We start from the raw sequence: 17,755 nt of genomic DNA, 5'->3' as shown, positions 1-17,755 counted from the left end.
AATTTTGGTCAATGACATGAGACAAAGTATATTATGTGAACTGCTGTATGAAAAGTGAATTTACTCTGTAAATCTTCACCCAAATCAAAATAAAATTAAAAAAAAAAAAAAGGCTTAAATTACAGTTCTAATGTCATAGTTTAGAAAGGTAGGTGAGCTTCACTCTCAGAAAACTTGACATACAAGAGCACTATGATAGTTCTGGACAAAGTGCTTGGGATCCAATGCCAGTGTACAAGGCCCTCAGTTTTCTCATCTATAAAATGGGGATAATTAACAGTATCTAACTCATAGTATTGTTCTGAGAGTATATGAGTTAATATTCGTAAAGCACTTAGAACAGTGCCTGACACATGGTAAACACTGTATAAATGTACTGATTCATGAAAGGATTATTCACAAGTAGTAGTGTTTGCTATTTAAGAGAGCTTACTACAGGGTTCCTCAGTTAGAAAACTCCCTGGTATAATGAAATATAATTTTATTTGGAAACTTCTGATTAGCACATACCTTTGATAAAGTATCCCACCAGCCACTCCTCAGAAAGAAGACTGGGTGATCTACTTCCATAGTGATACCACCTCGGAAACCCAAGGAAGGGTCGCTATGAGTCAGAACCGACTCGGCACTGAGTTTGGTTTTTTTGGTACCTGTTGTTTAGATTCACTAATTGTTAACATGTTGCTATATCTGCATTATCTGTCTCTCTCTGAATTATTTGAGAATTAGATGCAAGCATTATAACATTGTACCCCTATTTTTCAGTGTGTATTTCCTAAGAATAAGGCTATTTTCCTACATAATAGCAATATAATTATCACACTCAGGAAATTAGGCATTAATACTACAGTTATCTTACAGTCTATATTCAAATTTCCCAGTTATCCCAATATGTTTATAGCTTTTGTTTCTCCCATTTAGAATCCAATTAAGGGTCATGTATTGCATGGAGTTATAATGTGCATCATGTATTTTAAAGCCTTTGATAATCTGGTTGGGCAATCCTACTTACATAGTGATACTGCCTCGGAAACCCAAGGAGGGGTCGCTATGAGTCGGGGCCGACTTGACAGCAAACAACAACAAGAACAAGAACAAGATGTCTTATAGGTAATTATATTTAAATTATACATATTCCTGCCAAGGTTATCACATGACTTAATAATCAAATCTGGTAATGAAAAAGCCCAAAGGAAGGAAACCCCCTGAATAATCCCCTCTTTAAATTTTTATTTTTTAATCAAAAATGAAAAGTTTGGGGTATCCAAAGTCATGGTATAGTTGATATGATGTTTGTGAGGGGGCCCATACTCTTCCCCGATATCATGGGATTGAACATTTTTGAGAAGGTGTAGCAAGTAATGACAGCATAACTGCAAACCCTAAGCATCTGTGCATTTGTTTTAAAAAGATTATTTTTTCTAGTTTTGACTTGATTTAAAACGTCTTTTATCCCAATAGTGACATATTTTAAAGTTAGCTCTAAGAACAAATTTGCTGAGTTTATTTGATGAATGATACACTAACAGAAATCTGTGCTTACTACCATTAACTTCATTATATGTTTTCTCTGAAGCTGGTAAACATTTCAGAATATTGGCAATAAACTTTTTATAAATTGTTTTTCATCTACAAGAAAGTTCTTATTTTAGAATTATATTGCCAACATTCAATCATTTGTACTAAGAGAACAGTAAGATAATAAGATAATGATGCGAGCAAAGAAAATCCAGAACATTTATTTTTTTTTTACCGTTGATTTATTTCATTTTGTACTACCTTGGTTAGGTTAATATGAATATTGTTTTGAGGTCATATAGAAGTGCCCTGCCCATGCAGAAGAAAAAAAAAATGTGTGCAGAATTAAAAGCCCTGAGCAACAGGAAGAAGTAGGCTAGGCATGTTTGTCCTGCTTAACGTATGATTCCTGGAACTCCACCTGTTTTTTTTCCTCACACCAGTGTATGTCATAAGAGCTTTAAGTGTACTCTCCCTCCTGTTTAATATACTCCTAGAATTGTACCATATACACATTTCATGCTTACTTCATTCTCACATGGCTATGAGGCAAACACACAGTGTGGGTTGGGGGTGGGTGGTGGTGATGGTAAAAAGCTACAATTAGGAAATTTAAAAACAATTAAAATTATTTAAAAAATTAAGAGGAGACGATATATTGATCTAGGGTCTTATAACTGTGAATTGGGAACAGCTCCTGAAAACATTCCTCCTACTTCTCTAGGCTATACATGAAAACTAAAAAAAAAAAACAACAAAAACCAAACTCATTGCCATTGAGTCAATTCTGACTCACAGTGACTCTGTATGACAGAGTAGAACTGCTCCATAGGGCTTCCAAAGCTGCTGTAAATCTTTATGGAAGCAGATTGCCATATCTTTCTCCCATGAAATAGCTGGTGGGTTCAAACTGCCAACCTTTTGGTTAGCAGCTGGGTATGCAACCACTGCACCACCAGGGCTCCTTCTAGGCTGCACAGGCCCTGGTTTATTAACTCTATCAATAAGCATTTATCAAGCACTCTTATTTTTGTTCCTTCCTTCACTCACCAAATATCCAAGTGCCTACCATGTGCAAGGAGTCACTGGGTAGCACAAATGGTTAATGTGCACAACTGCTAACTGAAAGGTTAGATGTTTGAATCTACTCACTCAGAGGTGCCTTGGAAAAAAGGCCTGATAATCTACTTGATATAAGCCACAGAGAACTCTAAGGAGCAGAGTTATGCTCTGACACATATGGGGCTGCCATGAGCTGGACTTGACTAAATAGCAACTGGAACCCAAATGGAACCATATGCAAGGCATCATCCAAAGTGTTGGCACTACAAATGTGAGTAAGATGGGAAAAGCCCCTATCAGCTTCAAAACACAGACACTCTAGTGGGAGCAAGACAACCTGCATTCTTGTGGTAGGAAATAGTAAGCCCAGATAAACAATTTGAGCTAGGGTAAGCTACTCCTCAGAAGGAAGATGGGGCAATCTACTTCCGTAGTGATACTGCCTCGGAAACCCACGGATGGGTCACTATGAGTCGGGTCCGACTCTATAGCACATAACAACAACAAGTGTTATGAAGGATATACCTCAGGGTTTGGGCTGTTTACCACTGACGTTAGTCCCTAATCCCTAATAGAGTGTTTCTTGGCCTACTCCCAGTCACAGCCTGGACTTGGGGATGGGCCTTAGCATGGAATTGACAGGAATGCCATCTGAATTAAAAGAGGAGAGGAGAGTACAGAGTTGATTTACATGTCAGCTGCCCATTCCTTCCTGTTTCTGGACTCTGGCATTTCAGAGTTTACAGAAATCTCAGCATGACTCTATAGGCTGGTCCTTCATGCTCCAATTAGTGAAGTTTCTTTTACCTTAATATACAGAAAACAAGGCAAAGAGATTAATTCTTATTTCCTCTAGTGTGCCTGCACAGGTTGGGGGCCAGACAGGAGGAAGTACTAAAAATACTCAATGTAATGACTTAATTTCATACTGAGCAGAAGTCCACAGTACGAGTTGCAAACTGTGACTTCAAAGTCATCATCAACTAAGAATTACAAGTAAAAGGCAGCCAAGTGGTAAAGGACTCCACTCGTTTACCATATAGCATTTTCCATAACAGCTGTGCACATTCAATTTAAAGTGGTAGAGAAAAATATATAATCAATCAGAAATTCAGTCTAGCACTTTTATATACTTTTAAATAATATAGCCCATTAAATTAATGAATGGTTAAAGTATTTAAGAAAATCTACTTCAAATGCCTATAAATAACCCTGCCTCTACTTATAAATGAGTGTACTGAAAGCAGTTTCCACAGAAATTTTACTCCATAGTAATGTAAAATTCTCTTTGTGATGCCAATTATATGTGTCTAGCATGGTATCTATCATGAAGTCAGCCACTTTACAAAGCTTCTAACTAAACTTTGTATAAGACATTAGAAGATTATAAAATCTCAAAACTGTTTTTATAATCCTTAAATATTATTTTAGCTATTTACTACTAAATTTATTTTAAGTCAGATTATAAAATGGAATTGCTAAAAGTAGTAGGAATGTCTACCTGAAAATAATCTCTATATTCTATGCTTCTTCTCCCAAGCTGACAGAAGACAGATTATGTGGTGGTCACTTATAATGTCCTCTGTCTAGCATCCATTCTCTCTTCTTCTGGTAAAACATCACCCTGCTTTTCTTCTAGGGAAGCGTTATTGTTTTGGTTACCTAGCGCTGCTCTGACAGAAATATACCACAAAGGGGGAATGGCTTCATCATTGATTCTCTTCCAGTTTTGGAGGCTAGAAGTCTTAGTTCAAAGTGTCAGGCTCTAGGGGGTAAATGCTTTAAGTCCTTTTCACTTGCAGAAAACAAGATTGTGTCATCTGCATATCACAGGCTGTTAATGAGCCTTCCCTCAAACCTGATGCTGTGTTCTACTTCATGCAGTCCAGTGCTTCTCTCAGATAATTTGCTCTGAACATAGACTGAATAAGTATGGTAAAAGGATACAAGCTTGGTGCACACTCTTCCTGATTTTAAACCACATAGTATCCCCTTGTTCTGTTCATATGATCCCTCTTGGTCTATATAAGAGAGCTCCAAGTGGCCTAAGGCACTGGACTGCTAACCAGAAGGCTGGCAGTTCAAACCCACCAGCTATTCCTTGGAAGGAAGGCTGGGCAATCTACTTCCGTAGAGATACCACCTCAGAAACCCAAAGAGGGGTGGCTATGAGTTGGAACCGACTTGACGGCAGTGAGTTTGGTTTTTTTGGTTTTGGTCTATATACAGGTTCATCGTGTGCAGAATTAAGTATTCTGGGATTTTCATTCTTTATAATGCTATCTATAATTTGTTATGATCCACACAGTCAAATGCCTTTGCATAGTCAACAAAACACAGGTAAACATCTTTGTGGTATTTTCTGTGTGGTAGTTAAGGTTATGTGTCAATTTGGCTGGGCCTGGTTTTGAGTGGTTGGGCAGCTGGATATAGTTATTCCCCATGATGAGACTGGTAATCAACTCCATGGTGGAATCTTCTGGAGCAGATGAGTAGCTGCCTTAAGGATGTGGTCTGCTTCCAATATATATGGAGAAATTTTAAGAAAGATCTCTGGAGCTTTTTGGCATACTTGGACCCTGCATGTAGCCAAGTCTTCATTTAGCAGTCTGCCATGTTTCCTGCCAATCTTGGGACTGTTTCTGGACTTGAACTAGTAGCCTGCTGAGTTGTTTGGTAATATTGGAACCATGTTACGTTATCTGTTGACCTTGGGCTTGTTAGCCTCAGCAGTCAGCAGCTGCCTGAGTGAAGAGACACCTGTAGCTCCAGTGGGCCAGGAGCAATAGGCAGAGCTGAAGCCCAAGATCAAGGGGCTTTCACCCAGAACCTAGAGCTAGCACTTTTAACCCAGACTTCTAGTCTCCTAAACTGTAAGAAAATAAACTAATTTTATTAAGAATCACCCATTTGTGGTATATTCCTGTTAGAGGGGTACAAAAAGTATCCAAAATACTCTGCTTTCAGCCAAGATCCATTTGACATCAGCAATGATGATACCCCTTGCTCCATGTCCTCTTCTGAATCTGGCTTGAAATTCTGGCAGTTCCCTATATTATTTTCAGCACACTTGTACTTGCATGATACTGTCTGATAATTTCCACATTCTGTTGGATCAGCTTTCTGTGGGATGGGCATAAATATGGATCTCTTCTAGTCAGTTGGCCAAGTATCTGTCTTCTAAAATTTCTTGTCATAGATGATTGAGTGCCTCCAGAGCTGCAACCATTTGTTGAAACATCTGAATGGGTATTCCCTCGATCCCAGGAGCTTTGTTTTTTGCCAATGGCTTCAGTGTAGCTTGGACTTTTTCCTTCAATACCATCAGTGCTGATCACATGCTACCTCTTGATATTGGTGAACACTGACCAATTCTTTTTGGTACAGTAAATCTTTGTATTCTTCCCATCTTCTTTGATGTTTCCTCAATATGTTATCGTTCAATATTTTGCCCATAGAATCCTTCAACACTGCAACTCAAGAAGAGAATTTTTCCTTCAGTTCTTTCAGCTTGAGAAATGTCGACTGTGTTCTTCCCTTTTGGTTTTTTAACTCCAGGTCTTTGCACTTTTCATCATAGTACTTTAATTTGTGTTCTTAAGCCGCCTCTTGAAATATTCTGTTTAGCTCTTTTACTTCATGATTTCTTCCATTCGCTTTAGCAAGTTTCAGAGTCTTTTCTGACATCCATTTGGTCTTTTTTTCTTCCTTTTTTTTTTTTTAACTTATATAGTGATGAAAACATACACAACAAGATTGTCACTAAAATAACAACTTCCACAATTACAGCTCAGGGACATTGATGACGTTTTTCATGTTGTGCCACATTATTGTTATCTTTTTCCAAAATATTCTACCATCATTAGCATAAACTCAATGCCCCACAACTTCCCCTTTTCCCCCTCCCTCCTACCCCTTGTAACCACTAAATATACATGCATACATACATACATATTTATTTATTTTTTCTCCCAATCTATTTAGGAATTTTCCCTCTCCTCCCCTCCCATCCCTGGTAACCAACAAATAAAATTTTCTTCCATATATAAACCTTTCCTTGACATTCTTCTTCCCCCTTGACTTTTCACAATAGTGGACTAATACAATATTTGTCCTTCTGTGATTGACTTATTTCACTCAGCATAATGTTCTTCAAGTTCACCCACATCATGTGGTATTTTGAAGATTTTACATTATTCTTTAGTATTGCATAGTATTCCGCTGTATATACGTACCACAGTTTGGTTATCCATTCCTCTGTTAATGGATACGTAAGGTGACTTCCGTCTCTTTGCTATTGTGAATAGTGCTGCAATGAACATGGGGGTGCATATATCTAGTCTGCTCTCACTTTTTAGGATATATACTTTCTTCCTGGTCTTTTTAATGATCTTTTGCTTTCTTCAGGTATGATGTCCTTGATGTCATCACACAACTCATCTGGTCTTCGGTCATTGATGTTCAGTGTGTTAAATCTATTCTTCAGATGGTCTCTAAATTCAGGTGGAACATAATTAGAGTCATATTTTGGCTCTTGTGGACTTATTTTAATTTTCTTCAGCTTCAACTTGAACTTGCATATGAGCAATTCATGGTCTGTTCCACAGTCAGCCCCGGTCTTACTCTGACAGATGATTTTGGGCTTCTCCCTTGTCTCTTTCCACAGCTGTAGTGAATTTGATTCCTGCGTATTCTTTCCATCTGGTATAGTCCACTTGTATAGTTGCCATTTATGTGGCTGAAAAAATGTATTTGCAATGAATAAGTTGTTGGTCTTGCAAAAGTCTATCATGCAATCTCCAGTGTTTTTTCTATCACCAAGGCCATGTTTTCCAACTACCAATACTTCTTTATTTTCAACTTTCGTACTCCAATCACCAATAATTATCAATGCCTCTTCATTGCATGTTTCATCAATTTCAGACTGCAGAATTTGGTAAAATTCTTAAAATTCTTCATTATTGGGTTTAAGGGTTGGTTGATGCATATATTTGAGTAATAGTCATATTAACTGGTCTTCCTTGTAGGTATATAGGTAGCATCCTATTACTGATTGCATTTTACTAGGATATATCTTGAAATGTTCTTTTTGACTATGACTGTGACACCCTTCCTCTTCATCTTGTCATTCCCAGCATAGTAGACCACATGAATGATTCAAAATGGATGATATTAGTCCATTTCACCTCATTAATACCTAGGATATCGATCTTTATGCCTTCCATTCCATTATTTACAATTTCTAGATTTCCTAGATTAATACTTTATGCTTTCCATATTCGGATTACTAACAGATGTTTACAGTTGTTTCTTCTCATCTTGAGTCATGCCACATCAGCAAATGAAGACCCTGAAAGCTTTATTCCATCCACGTCATCAGGGTCAACTCTACTTTGAGAAGTAGCTCTTCCCTGGTCATTTTTGAATGCCTTTCATCCTGAGGGGCTCATCTTCCAGCACTATATTAGACAATGTCTTATGGTTTTCAGTGGCCAATTTTTTCAGAAGTAGCCTGACACGTCCTTCTTTCTAGCCTGTCTTTGTCTGGAAGTTCTGCTGAAACCTGTCCACCATGGGTTACCCCACTGGTATTGGAAATAATGGTGGCACAGCATCCAGCATCACAATAATACACAAACCATCACAGTATGACAAACTGACAGATGAGTGGTGGACAGAGGGCTTAAAGCCCCTCACTTGGAGAAATGCTCTGCTAAGGGATCAGGTATCTAGGAGAATATTCCCATTATTAGTTCATCTGACTCTGTCCTCAAATATTTAAAGAGTTCTAGAGAAAAGTCAGATGGTAACTCAAAGCTAAATCAGGGAAGGCCTTGGTGACAAGAAAGAAAGGTAGAACAGTTCTATGCAGTAGTTAAATTCTGGACACACCGAAACCTGAATATGTATTTCTTGGGTAGACATTATGTGAAATTGAAGGGAAGAATCACAAATTATTAGCTTTAAAACCACTCAGGTTATATAGTAAACATGTAGAATTAGAATATTTAAAAACCAAACCCAGTGCCATCAAGTTGATTTCAACTTATAGTCACTCCCCTTGGGTTTCCAAAGCTGTAAATCTTTAGAGAAGTAAATTGCCTCATCTTTCTCCTGTGAGCAGCTGACGAGTTTGAATCACCAACTTTAGTTAGCAGCCAAAGGCCTTATCAACTACACCACCAGAGCACCTTACCGAGAATATAATGTATTTAAATTTAGCTAGTCTTTATTTTAAAAATATCCAACTGCCAAACTAAACACACACTTACTGTTACACAGAAGACTTCCTTTCTTATAAGGAAGGCCTTAGAAAAGAGCTGTGCATGTTTTTTTTTTTTTTTTTAAACTGTAGGAGCTACACACATACACAATACCAATGCTAACCCTAATTACTGTTCACTATAATCTGAGTATCATCCGGCAGATTGAATTGGGAGAGAAAAGAAAGTGACCTAACTAGAGCAGCTCCTATCTCAATTTAATCTTCACTCAAATTTAAAGTAAGGGAAAGGAAAGTAAAATCACACACACATGAATTTATCAATGAGGAAATTTTCATAACTGTTTTACAAACAAGCACACCATCTGAAGTCAGGCAATCAAGTGATCATCTATCTTCTGTTCATGTTCTGGTACTTCAGGCCCTGCCTAATACAGTAACTCAGCTGAGTCTTAAAAACACTCCTGCCCCCATCCTGGGTCGTGACAGAGCCCAGGCCCCATAAGCAGGTGCTGGTACACAGGGCAGGGGAGCACTCACCTGGAATGAGAGGATATCTCACTGAGGTCGCCCATGCTGCCTTCGGCAGTATTGCTGACAGAAATGGCAGAGGCATAGCTGTGAACTGCATACATCTTCACTTGCTCATCATCAGGTCCAGAGATGTCAGCAGAGTCAGTCCACTGCTCTGCCCGGCTATGGATCATGGACCTGCTGCCCGTTAGATGCAGGGGGCCAAGGATTGACGTAGGCATGCAGGGTGTCGTGTCAATGCCACTGTCCGTGGAGGCACCTTTAATGTAGGTTAATCCCAGCAGTTCCGAGTCCATCAGATCTCCAGACCCAAAGTGCTTATCATCACTGTTGCTGGAGGTGTTACTGGAGAGTGTATTGCTGCTGGAATGACTCGAGCAACTTTTATCTCCAATCTTGAGAAGAAAAGAAACAAAAACCTCCAAATGTATCCCATACTTTGCTTTCTTATAAAGACTATTTTTCTCACCCAGACTCACAAAACTACAAACCCAAATGAGCCCATATAAATCCTTACTACCCACTCAGTCTTCAATATTAGGGAGTGATAGAATTCACTTTTTATATAAAAGGCCATGATTCATAATTCCTCAAAAAATTAATCTTAAGTGAGTATTCTCCCTTTTAAAGTCTTTGTTGAACTCTTTATGCATAAAGCATAAAACTATTGCCACAGTATCACTAACAAGAAAATAATCAACAAGTGTTATCTAAACTAGTAAAGCACATGGATAACCAAGAAAAGGAGGAGAGCATCCTTTAGTCAAGAAAACATCTGTATAATCATGGTGCCAGTCTCAAGTTTGGGTCTGAAGACCTGGGTCTGAGTCCCAGTGGTAGTACTTTGGATCGGTCAGTTATATAACTGAGCTGTAAAGTGTTGTTGTTGTTGTTACGTGCCGTCGAGTTGGACTCGACTCATAGCAAGCCCTCCTTGGGTTTCCGAGGCAGTATCACTACGGAAGTAGATTGCCCCATCTTCCTTCCGAGGAGTTGCTGGTGGATTTGAACCACCAGCCTTCTGGTTAGCAGTCAAGTGCCTTTAGCCACTATGCTACCAGAGCTCTGGTAGCATAGTGCCTAAGGTGCTTGACTGCTAACCAGAAGCCTGGAGGTTCAAACTCACCAGCCACTCCTCGGAAGGAAGGTTGGGCAATCTACTTCCTTAGTGATACTGCCTCGGAAACCCAAGGAGGGGTCGCTGTGAGTTGGGTCCAACTCGACGGCACATAACAACGAGCTGTAAAGTAAGTAAGATATAAGCATGAGGCATCTCTCCGTGAGAGACTAGTCAAATTATGTACCAGAAGTTAAAAAGATAGGACTCCCTTTAGAGTAAATAAGTTTGAAAAAGAGTCATTGATCTAGGGTTCCTAGAAGAAAAAAAGCAAAAAGAACAGAATAAATTTTCTGTTTTGTACATTGTGTTCATACAGTCATGGAATCCTTCTTCATAGCCTAGGAAATGAACAAGACATGCAAAGGGCTGAGAAATACTGAAACCGAGCTTCTGATCTGTTTTAATTTGTTTTGGCCTTTTCTTCTTTCATTCTCTCCTATCAGATCCTTAAGAAAACCCCCTTGACCTTTTTATCATACATCAGTATTTTCAAGTCTACCACTTTCTCCTGCTTCCATCTGCTTAAACTACTATTGGAGACTTGCACTGGTGGGATTTAAAATGGATACTGTAAGGCTGACTCAAGAAAAGGTACAGGCCGTACGTAAAGGAAGAAATATAGCCTATGTTGGCTAACAGGTGACTGAAAAGCTCTCCAATGCCACACTAAGGAAGAGGAAAGAAACAACTCAGATCAGCAGCTTACATAATTCCTTTAAAATAACTTTAAAATGTTGACTATATATGGCAACAAACAACAATTCATGTTTCCAAGTTTAAGTGATAGTTTTTTCTACCTAAAAGACCCACCTCCTAGTTGAGAGAAGTAAACCAAAGGTAGAGAGACCTGGCAGGGACATGCCAAGCAGTTCACAAATAGCATACACACTAGCTGCTGCCCCATCACTGTGAATTGTGTGCAACTATGCACATAGTGCCTACCTCTGATCACACATCACTGCACAGTAACCTCTATTGCAATATGCCCCTAAATGGATACATGGTTAACAGATTAAAAATAGAAATTTGATTTAGAACCTTTAACACTGGCTCTCTAGGATCAAAAGGCTGTTGTTATAATCATGGTTTTGCCATTAATTTGTGGTGTGACATTTCTTTGAGTTTCTTTATAAATCAGAGGTTAAAGCAGAAGGGGAGTTGAACTCTCTATTTTTAACCTTACCTGTGAGGTAAGTGATATATTATTTTGATAATCCCTGACAGTAATGCCACACTAGTGATGTGTGTTGAGATGCATTAGTCCTAGCTAAATGAGCAATACATTTATGAACAAAAGACTTACATGAGAAAGCTTATTGGAGGAATCTTTACAACTTCCATCTTTCTGCAGGGCTCTTTCTTTATAGGAACTCAGAACTTTAGAAGGTACACCATGCCATTTGGTTTCTGTTGCATAAAGAGAGAGTAGTTGAATGTCTACTTTCTAATGTTACCAAAAGATTAAAGAAGGAACCAAACAAATGATTTGGTAAAAAATGCACAGGACTTGGTTTTAGGACTTTTTGATGTTACAAATGGATAGGTCTTAAGAGCAAGCATATCAATGCTATAAAGTTCATATCCCATTTCCACAACCACCACAGCTACCACCAACCATGACCACATCCCCTACTATATCCAGCTTATTGTCATCTTAGCACGTGGCACAGAAATGTTCCCTGAAAATGTAATGAATGAATGAATGAATGAATAAAAGAGTGATGTGCACGGGGGAGAGAAGGGAGTGTGGGAGGAATGTGGAAGGAAGATTTTTCCCTTTGGAGTTTTCTGTTACCAAGGTGTCTGCTTCCTTCCATGATGTCTTCTCGTTCCCTGATGCCTTCACACTCCAGAGGGCCTGAGCCCTGGTGGTCAAGCAGCAGAGGAGACTGGCATCTAGAAAGAAATACGAAGCTCAGCCTTCCTGCTCACTATACCATCCCAGCATCATGACCATTGTGTTTTTTGGTTTCTAAATCAGCAGTGCAAAGGAAACCCCTGAACAGAAGCTCTTTTAGTAAAGGAAAGTGCAGTATCTGTCAGCCTAGCCCTGCTAGAGATGCTAATGCATGTGGAATTGGGGAATTCGGTTTCACCACAGGGACCCTAAGAGCTCTGGTGGTGTAGTGCCTAAGGCACTAGACTGTTAACCAGAAGGCTGGTGGTTCAAAGGCGTGAGCCACTCCTACTTCCCTAGTGATACTGCCTCGGAAACCCAAGGAGGGGTCGCTATGAATCGGGTCAAACTCGATGGCACATAACAGCAACAACAACAGGTACAGTAAAGACATTTGGATAGAGAAATCCTGCTGACTCCATGAGCCTAAGAGTGTCCCCCATGGCCAAGGTAGAGTTCACTATTTTTTCTTCTTGTGCTTACTATACATGGCACTGATACTTCTTTATAGTAAATTTCTCAAGGAATATAAAATATAACCGATTGGCTATAGATTGCATTCAGTTGAGCATTGTTTCATCAAAACCCAAAATATAAAAACATAATCTCACAGAGGAAATAAATAAAAGAATTCTTATTTGCATTATAAAGTGATTCTTTGGTGTACAGAAAAAGCCAGGCAAGGTTTTTCCATTTATACAAAAACTCCTACTTTAAAATCACAACTTAATTTAGGAAAATCACTTTACATATAATTTTTAAGAAATCCATCTTCTACATTAAGTGGATAACATATGCAACTCAGACTACCAGTATCTAATTCTGAACTCAAACCAAAAGAGAAGAGGCCACCAGGGAGAGAAATTTTCCTCTGGACATGTAAAATTAGAAGTGGAAAGCTTCTCTTCCCACACTGACATTCTTCTAAGGTTTGACACGGTCATTCTCTAGTCTAAATCATTCCCCTTTAGCTCCTTTAAAGTAACGGAGGCTCGATTCTATTGCAAAGCAACATTCTAAACACCGCTGCTAGAAGCAATGACTACTCCCCAGAAAAATAAGCCTGCACAAGCACTTGCTCTTTCTTGCCTGAAAGGTATTAATGTTTTCCCTGAGTTATTAGCATCAATCAGTTCAGCTGTCACTATGTTCACAAGGAACCTCTGGCTCTGCTGGAGCTGGCTCCTAGAAACCATGCATACACTACAAGGGAAAGTTCATAGTTAAACCTCCAAGGCAAACTTCTTCTCCAACAGGAGGCAAAAAAGATGTATCAAATACTTATGTTGCCACACGCTACATCTACTTTCTCTAATTCTGAGCTGTTTCATGGAGAAAAAGCATTTGCAAGACAGCCTGTGAGTTTACTCTTCTTCAACAATTTAAATGAAAAGCTCTCAAGGTTCACTGTCCACAGAACCCCCTAGAGATCCTTAACTTTCACATTTTAAGAAAGATTTTTCATTAAAAAGAAAAAAAAAAAATTGGTCCAGGATACAGATGAATGAGTGCTTCCTAAAACATAGAAATAATAAGCTTTCTAACCTGGACAAATAATTTGATTGAAAGCCATGCCTGGCATTTTCATATTCTCCAAATCGCCTTGTATACAGTATAAATGCTTTTCAAAGTAATCACAGAAGCATGCTACTGCCAGAGGACAGCAATAAGATAAAAGGGACAGTACCCATCATATGTCACTTGCTGTCTCCAGTGGCCACCGCCGGCACCAGGCCCTGGATCGCTGGAGGATGACTGGTTGCTGGGCGAACTTCTGCAATGTTGACCAGAGTCATTAACAGTGCACTGAGGGGTCTGTGGAGGGTCAACATCTTGACCTGGCCTGTTTTGTTTTACAAATAAATTCATTTTTACAATGACAAAAAAAAGGAGGAAATATGCATTTCAACGTGAAACAGAATAAATCATAGATAAACTGAAAGTCGACACTATTGTGAGATATTGGGTGGTTTATAACTGGAAGTATATTAAAGGAAGGGGATGTGGGCAGGAAGAAGCCTTCACCATCTAAAGATTTAAACCTCAGATAACGATTCCAGTAAAACATGGAGGAATTCCAACACAACCCCCATGCGTGCAGCATTATGCAAACATTAGTACTTCTTGTCATATGATACTTAATCAAAGTCACGTTTTGGTTCTATATTTAACCATGTGCACAGAGAAAAACCTAAATTTGGCAAAACCATTCATTTTCACACATCTACTGAATGCAATCCTTTTCATCCTTTTTTTCAGACACAAAAATGAGTAAAATCCAAGAACTCACTTGATCAAAGTATGCCTGCCAAGTTTCCCTTTGGTTGTTAGACGACTGCTGATTTTTTTTTTTTTCTCTTTAATTTACTATGTTCTATTTTAATACCAGAGGTTTTGTGGACTGGCCCCGTTTCACATGTTACTTGTGTGTGTTGGTTGCCTCTTCAACCTGGTACACATGTATGTGGTTTTGAATATGAGAAGTTTATAAATTCAGTAAGCACTGAGTATGGAGACTCAGTACCAAGATAGGTCAATTAAAATATCAAATTTCAAATGGATCACTTTGGAAAGAATAAATTGGAGAAGTACAAGATGACCATATTTGTTAATCTTCTAATCAATTAATTATGATTAATACTTATCGAGGCTTACTATGTACCAGGTATAGTTTTAAGAATTTTATATACAGTAATTCATTTAATCCTCAGAATGCCCACTGAGGCTTTTATCATTACTATCTGTTTTTTAGATGAGGAAGTTGGAGGCACAAAAAGGACAAGTTACTAGTCCCAGGTAATACATATCAAGTAAGGGGAAAGCTGGGACATGACACAGGCCACTTGGCTCAAAGCACTCTATCAGACTACAGACTAGAAACTGCTTTGAGAAAACTCATGCTGTGTCCATGACATGTAAGTTATGGAAAGACTTAAATAAATAGGAATAGGAATTAACAACACTAAAACACATTTATTTTATTCACTTGAAACAACCTATCTGAATTATGTATCCAAAAACTCTCACCAGCTTCTAAACAAATGCATCCTTTCATTAAAAAATTTAAACTAACTCCTACTTCATTTAAAATAAGACAGAAAATTAAAGAAGAAATGCTAATGATATTAGAATCTCTTAAAATAATACATTCATTATGATGGTGGGAATAAGTCATTGATTTAGCAGAAGCAGTTCTGTTTTATTTATATTTAAAATTATGCTAATTTTAAAGCACATGGAGCATAATTCCTGAACTATCTTTCCTAAGGTTGTTTAGGGCAAACTGGTCAGGGAAACAGAGAAACAATCATTTCCTCTGGTAAGTTGGGATGTGGATACAGTCTGTATTTTATCCATAGCTGTTGTAGCAGAAGATGGTCTCAACATCACTGATTTATGAAGCCTGCATGGCCATCTTGCTCAGAACAAGCAACTTACAGATGGTTGGGAAAATAAAAAGTCCCTCCATACAAATGTTAGTTCTTAATCCCAGTGTTTTATAAGAGCTGCCTTTGAAGAAGCAACAGGGGTTCCATGAAAAGAAATAGCATTACCTTGTCCCATCAGGCAGCTTACGGTCGAAGGAAGTGCTGCGAGGGATGGCTGCCTGGGCCTGCTGAAGGAGCTGCTGGCACTGCAGCCTATCAGGTGTGCTGGGCACGGGGGAGGCTCTGGAGATGGGCTGTACAGTGGCAGGGGTGGGCACCCGGTGCCACGTGGTGTTCCTCCTGAAGGGTGTCTTGTACTCGCATGGTGTGCCTTCACTGTCAAGTTTGTATTCCACCATGGGGATGCGGCATAGTTCTGAGCACCCTCTGTGGGCAGTAAGAGATAGTGAGAAGGGAGGGCACAGCTAACCCATGCACAGGGCTTCCTCATGGGTGTGCCTGAGCAGTGCCCACTAACACATGATATTGTGAGGTTCTTGAGATCTATGGAGCTTTTCCCCAGAATAAAAAATCTTTCCCCAACTATTAAGGGAATAGTTTGAATCATCATCCTCATCTGCCAGCAATTATACTGAGGTCAGGACCTAAAATGGCCATTAGCCTGACTGGTGGGCAACTTCGTATGTCCTAGTCATGATGAACTAAGTAGGAAAACCTGTGCTGATAGGGCTGTTTAAAAAAGAAAAAAAAAAAACAAAAAAAAAACCCATGGCCATTGGGTCAAGCCTGACTCACAACCACCTCTCCTTGGGTTTCTGAGGTGGTATCTCTAGGGATAAGCCAGTCCCCAGACCAGCGAAAGGCAGGTGTTTGTGTGTGGGGAGCTGTCCGTGGGTGGAGGCCACAGTAAGCCAGCCTCAGGACCAGCAGAAGTTGGGTGTTTGCCCCAGGGGCAGGCTGGGTAAGTGAGCAGGGCAGGGGAGACCAGGAAATGAGCAGAGTAGTTTAGAACAGCTAGGGGAGACAAACTTATCTGTCAGTTTGTCCTACTGTGGTGGCTTGAGTACTGCTGTGAGTCTGGAGGCTGTGCCACCAGTGTTTCAAATGCCAGCAGGGTACTCATGGTGGACAGTTTTCAGCGAAGCCTCCAGACTAAGACAGATTCAGAAGAAGGAAGGGATCATCCACTTCTCGAAGAATTGGACAGTGAAAACCTTATGAATAGCAGTAAAGAAACACAGATATATTTTTGGAAAACTTTATGAATAACCCTGAAATACTGTGTGATATAGTGCCAGAAGATGAGCCCCTCAGGTCGGAAGGCACTCAAAATATGACTGGGGAAGAGCTGCCAACTCAGAGTAGAGCCGGCCTTAATGATGTGGATAGAGTAAAGTTTTTGGGACCCCAATTTGTTGATATGGCATGTCTCAAGATGAGAAGAAACAGCTGCAAATAACCATTAAGAATTGGAACATGGAATGTATGAAGTATGAATCTAAGAAAATTGGAAGTTGTCCAAAATGAAAAAGAACGCATAAAGATCAATATCCTAGCATTAGTGAGATGAAATGGACTGGTATTGACCATTTTTAATCAGATGATCATATGATTTACTACGCTGGGAATGACAAATTGAAGAAGAATGATGTGGCATTTATCATCACAGAAAATGTATCAAGTTCTATCCTGAAATGCCATGCTGTCAGTAATAGAACAATATCCATATGCATACGAGGAAGACCAGTTACTACTACTGCTATTCAAATTTACACACCAACCACCAAAGCCAAAGATGAGGAAATTGAAGATTTTTACCAACTTCTGCAGTCTAAAATTGACCGAACATGTAACCAAAATGTGTTAATTATCACTGGTGATTGGAATGCAAAAGTTGGAAACAAAGAGGAATCACCAGCAGTTGGAAATTATGGCCTTGGTGATCAAAATGATGCTGGAGATAGCATGACAGAATTTTGCAAGACCAACGACTTAGTCATTGCAAATACCTT

General features: G+C 39.2%; 1 protein-coding gene across 1 annotated transcript in view; it reads right to left on the bottom strand.

The window, feature by feature from the left end:
• SIPA1L2 (signal induced proliferation associated 1 like 2) overlaps positions 1–17,755 on the bottom strand; it is a 175,500-nt gene that overhangs the window by 53,604 nt on the left and 104,141 nt on the right. Inside the window, exons 9-13 of the mRNA XM_007938482.1 lie at positions 15,909–16,169; positions 14,042–14,128; positions 12,253–12,353; positions 11,761–11,864; positions 9,344–9,732 (exon numbers count right to left, since the gene is read on the bottom strand). Coding sequence (XP_007936673.1) covers positions 9,344–9,732; positions 11,761–11,864; positions 12,253–12,353; positions 14,042–14,128; positions 15,909–16,169 — 942 coding nt within the window. The remainder of the gene's footprint in view (positions 1–9,343; positions 9,733–11,760; positions 11,865–12,252; positions 12,354–14,041; positions 14,129–15,908; positions 16,170–17,755) is intronic.

Source organism: Orycteropus afer, unplaced genomic scaffold (genome assembly GCF_000298275.1).
Source record: "Orycteropus afer afer isolate SDZICR_OR568_19922 unplaced genomic scaffold, OryAfe1.0 scaffold00050, whole genome shotgun sequence".
Taxonomy (NCBI): Eukaryota; Metazoa; Chordata; class Mammalia; order Tubulidentata; family Orycteropodidae; genus Orycteropus; species Orycteropus afer.
The sequence above is the reverse complement of the archived record's forward strand: the minus strand, read 5'-3'. Positions and strand labels throughout refer to the sequence as shown.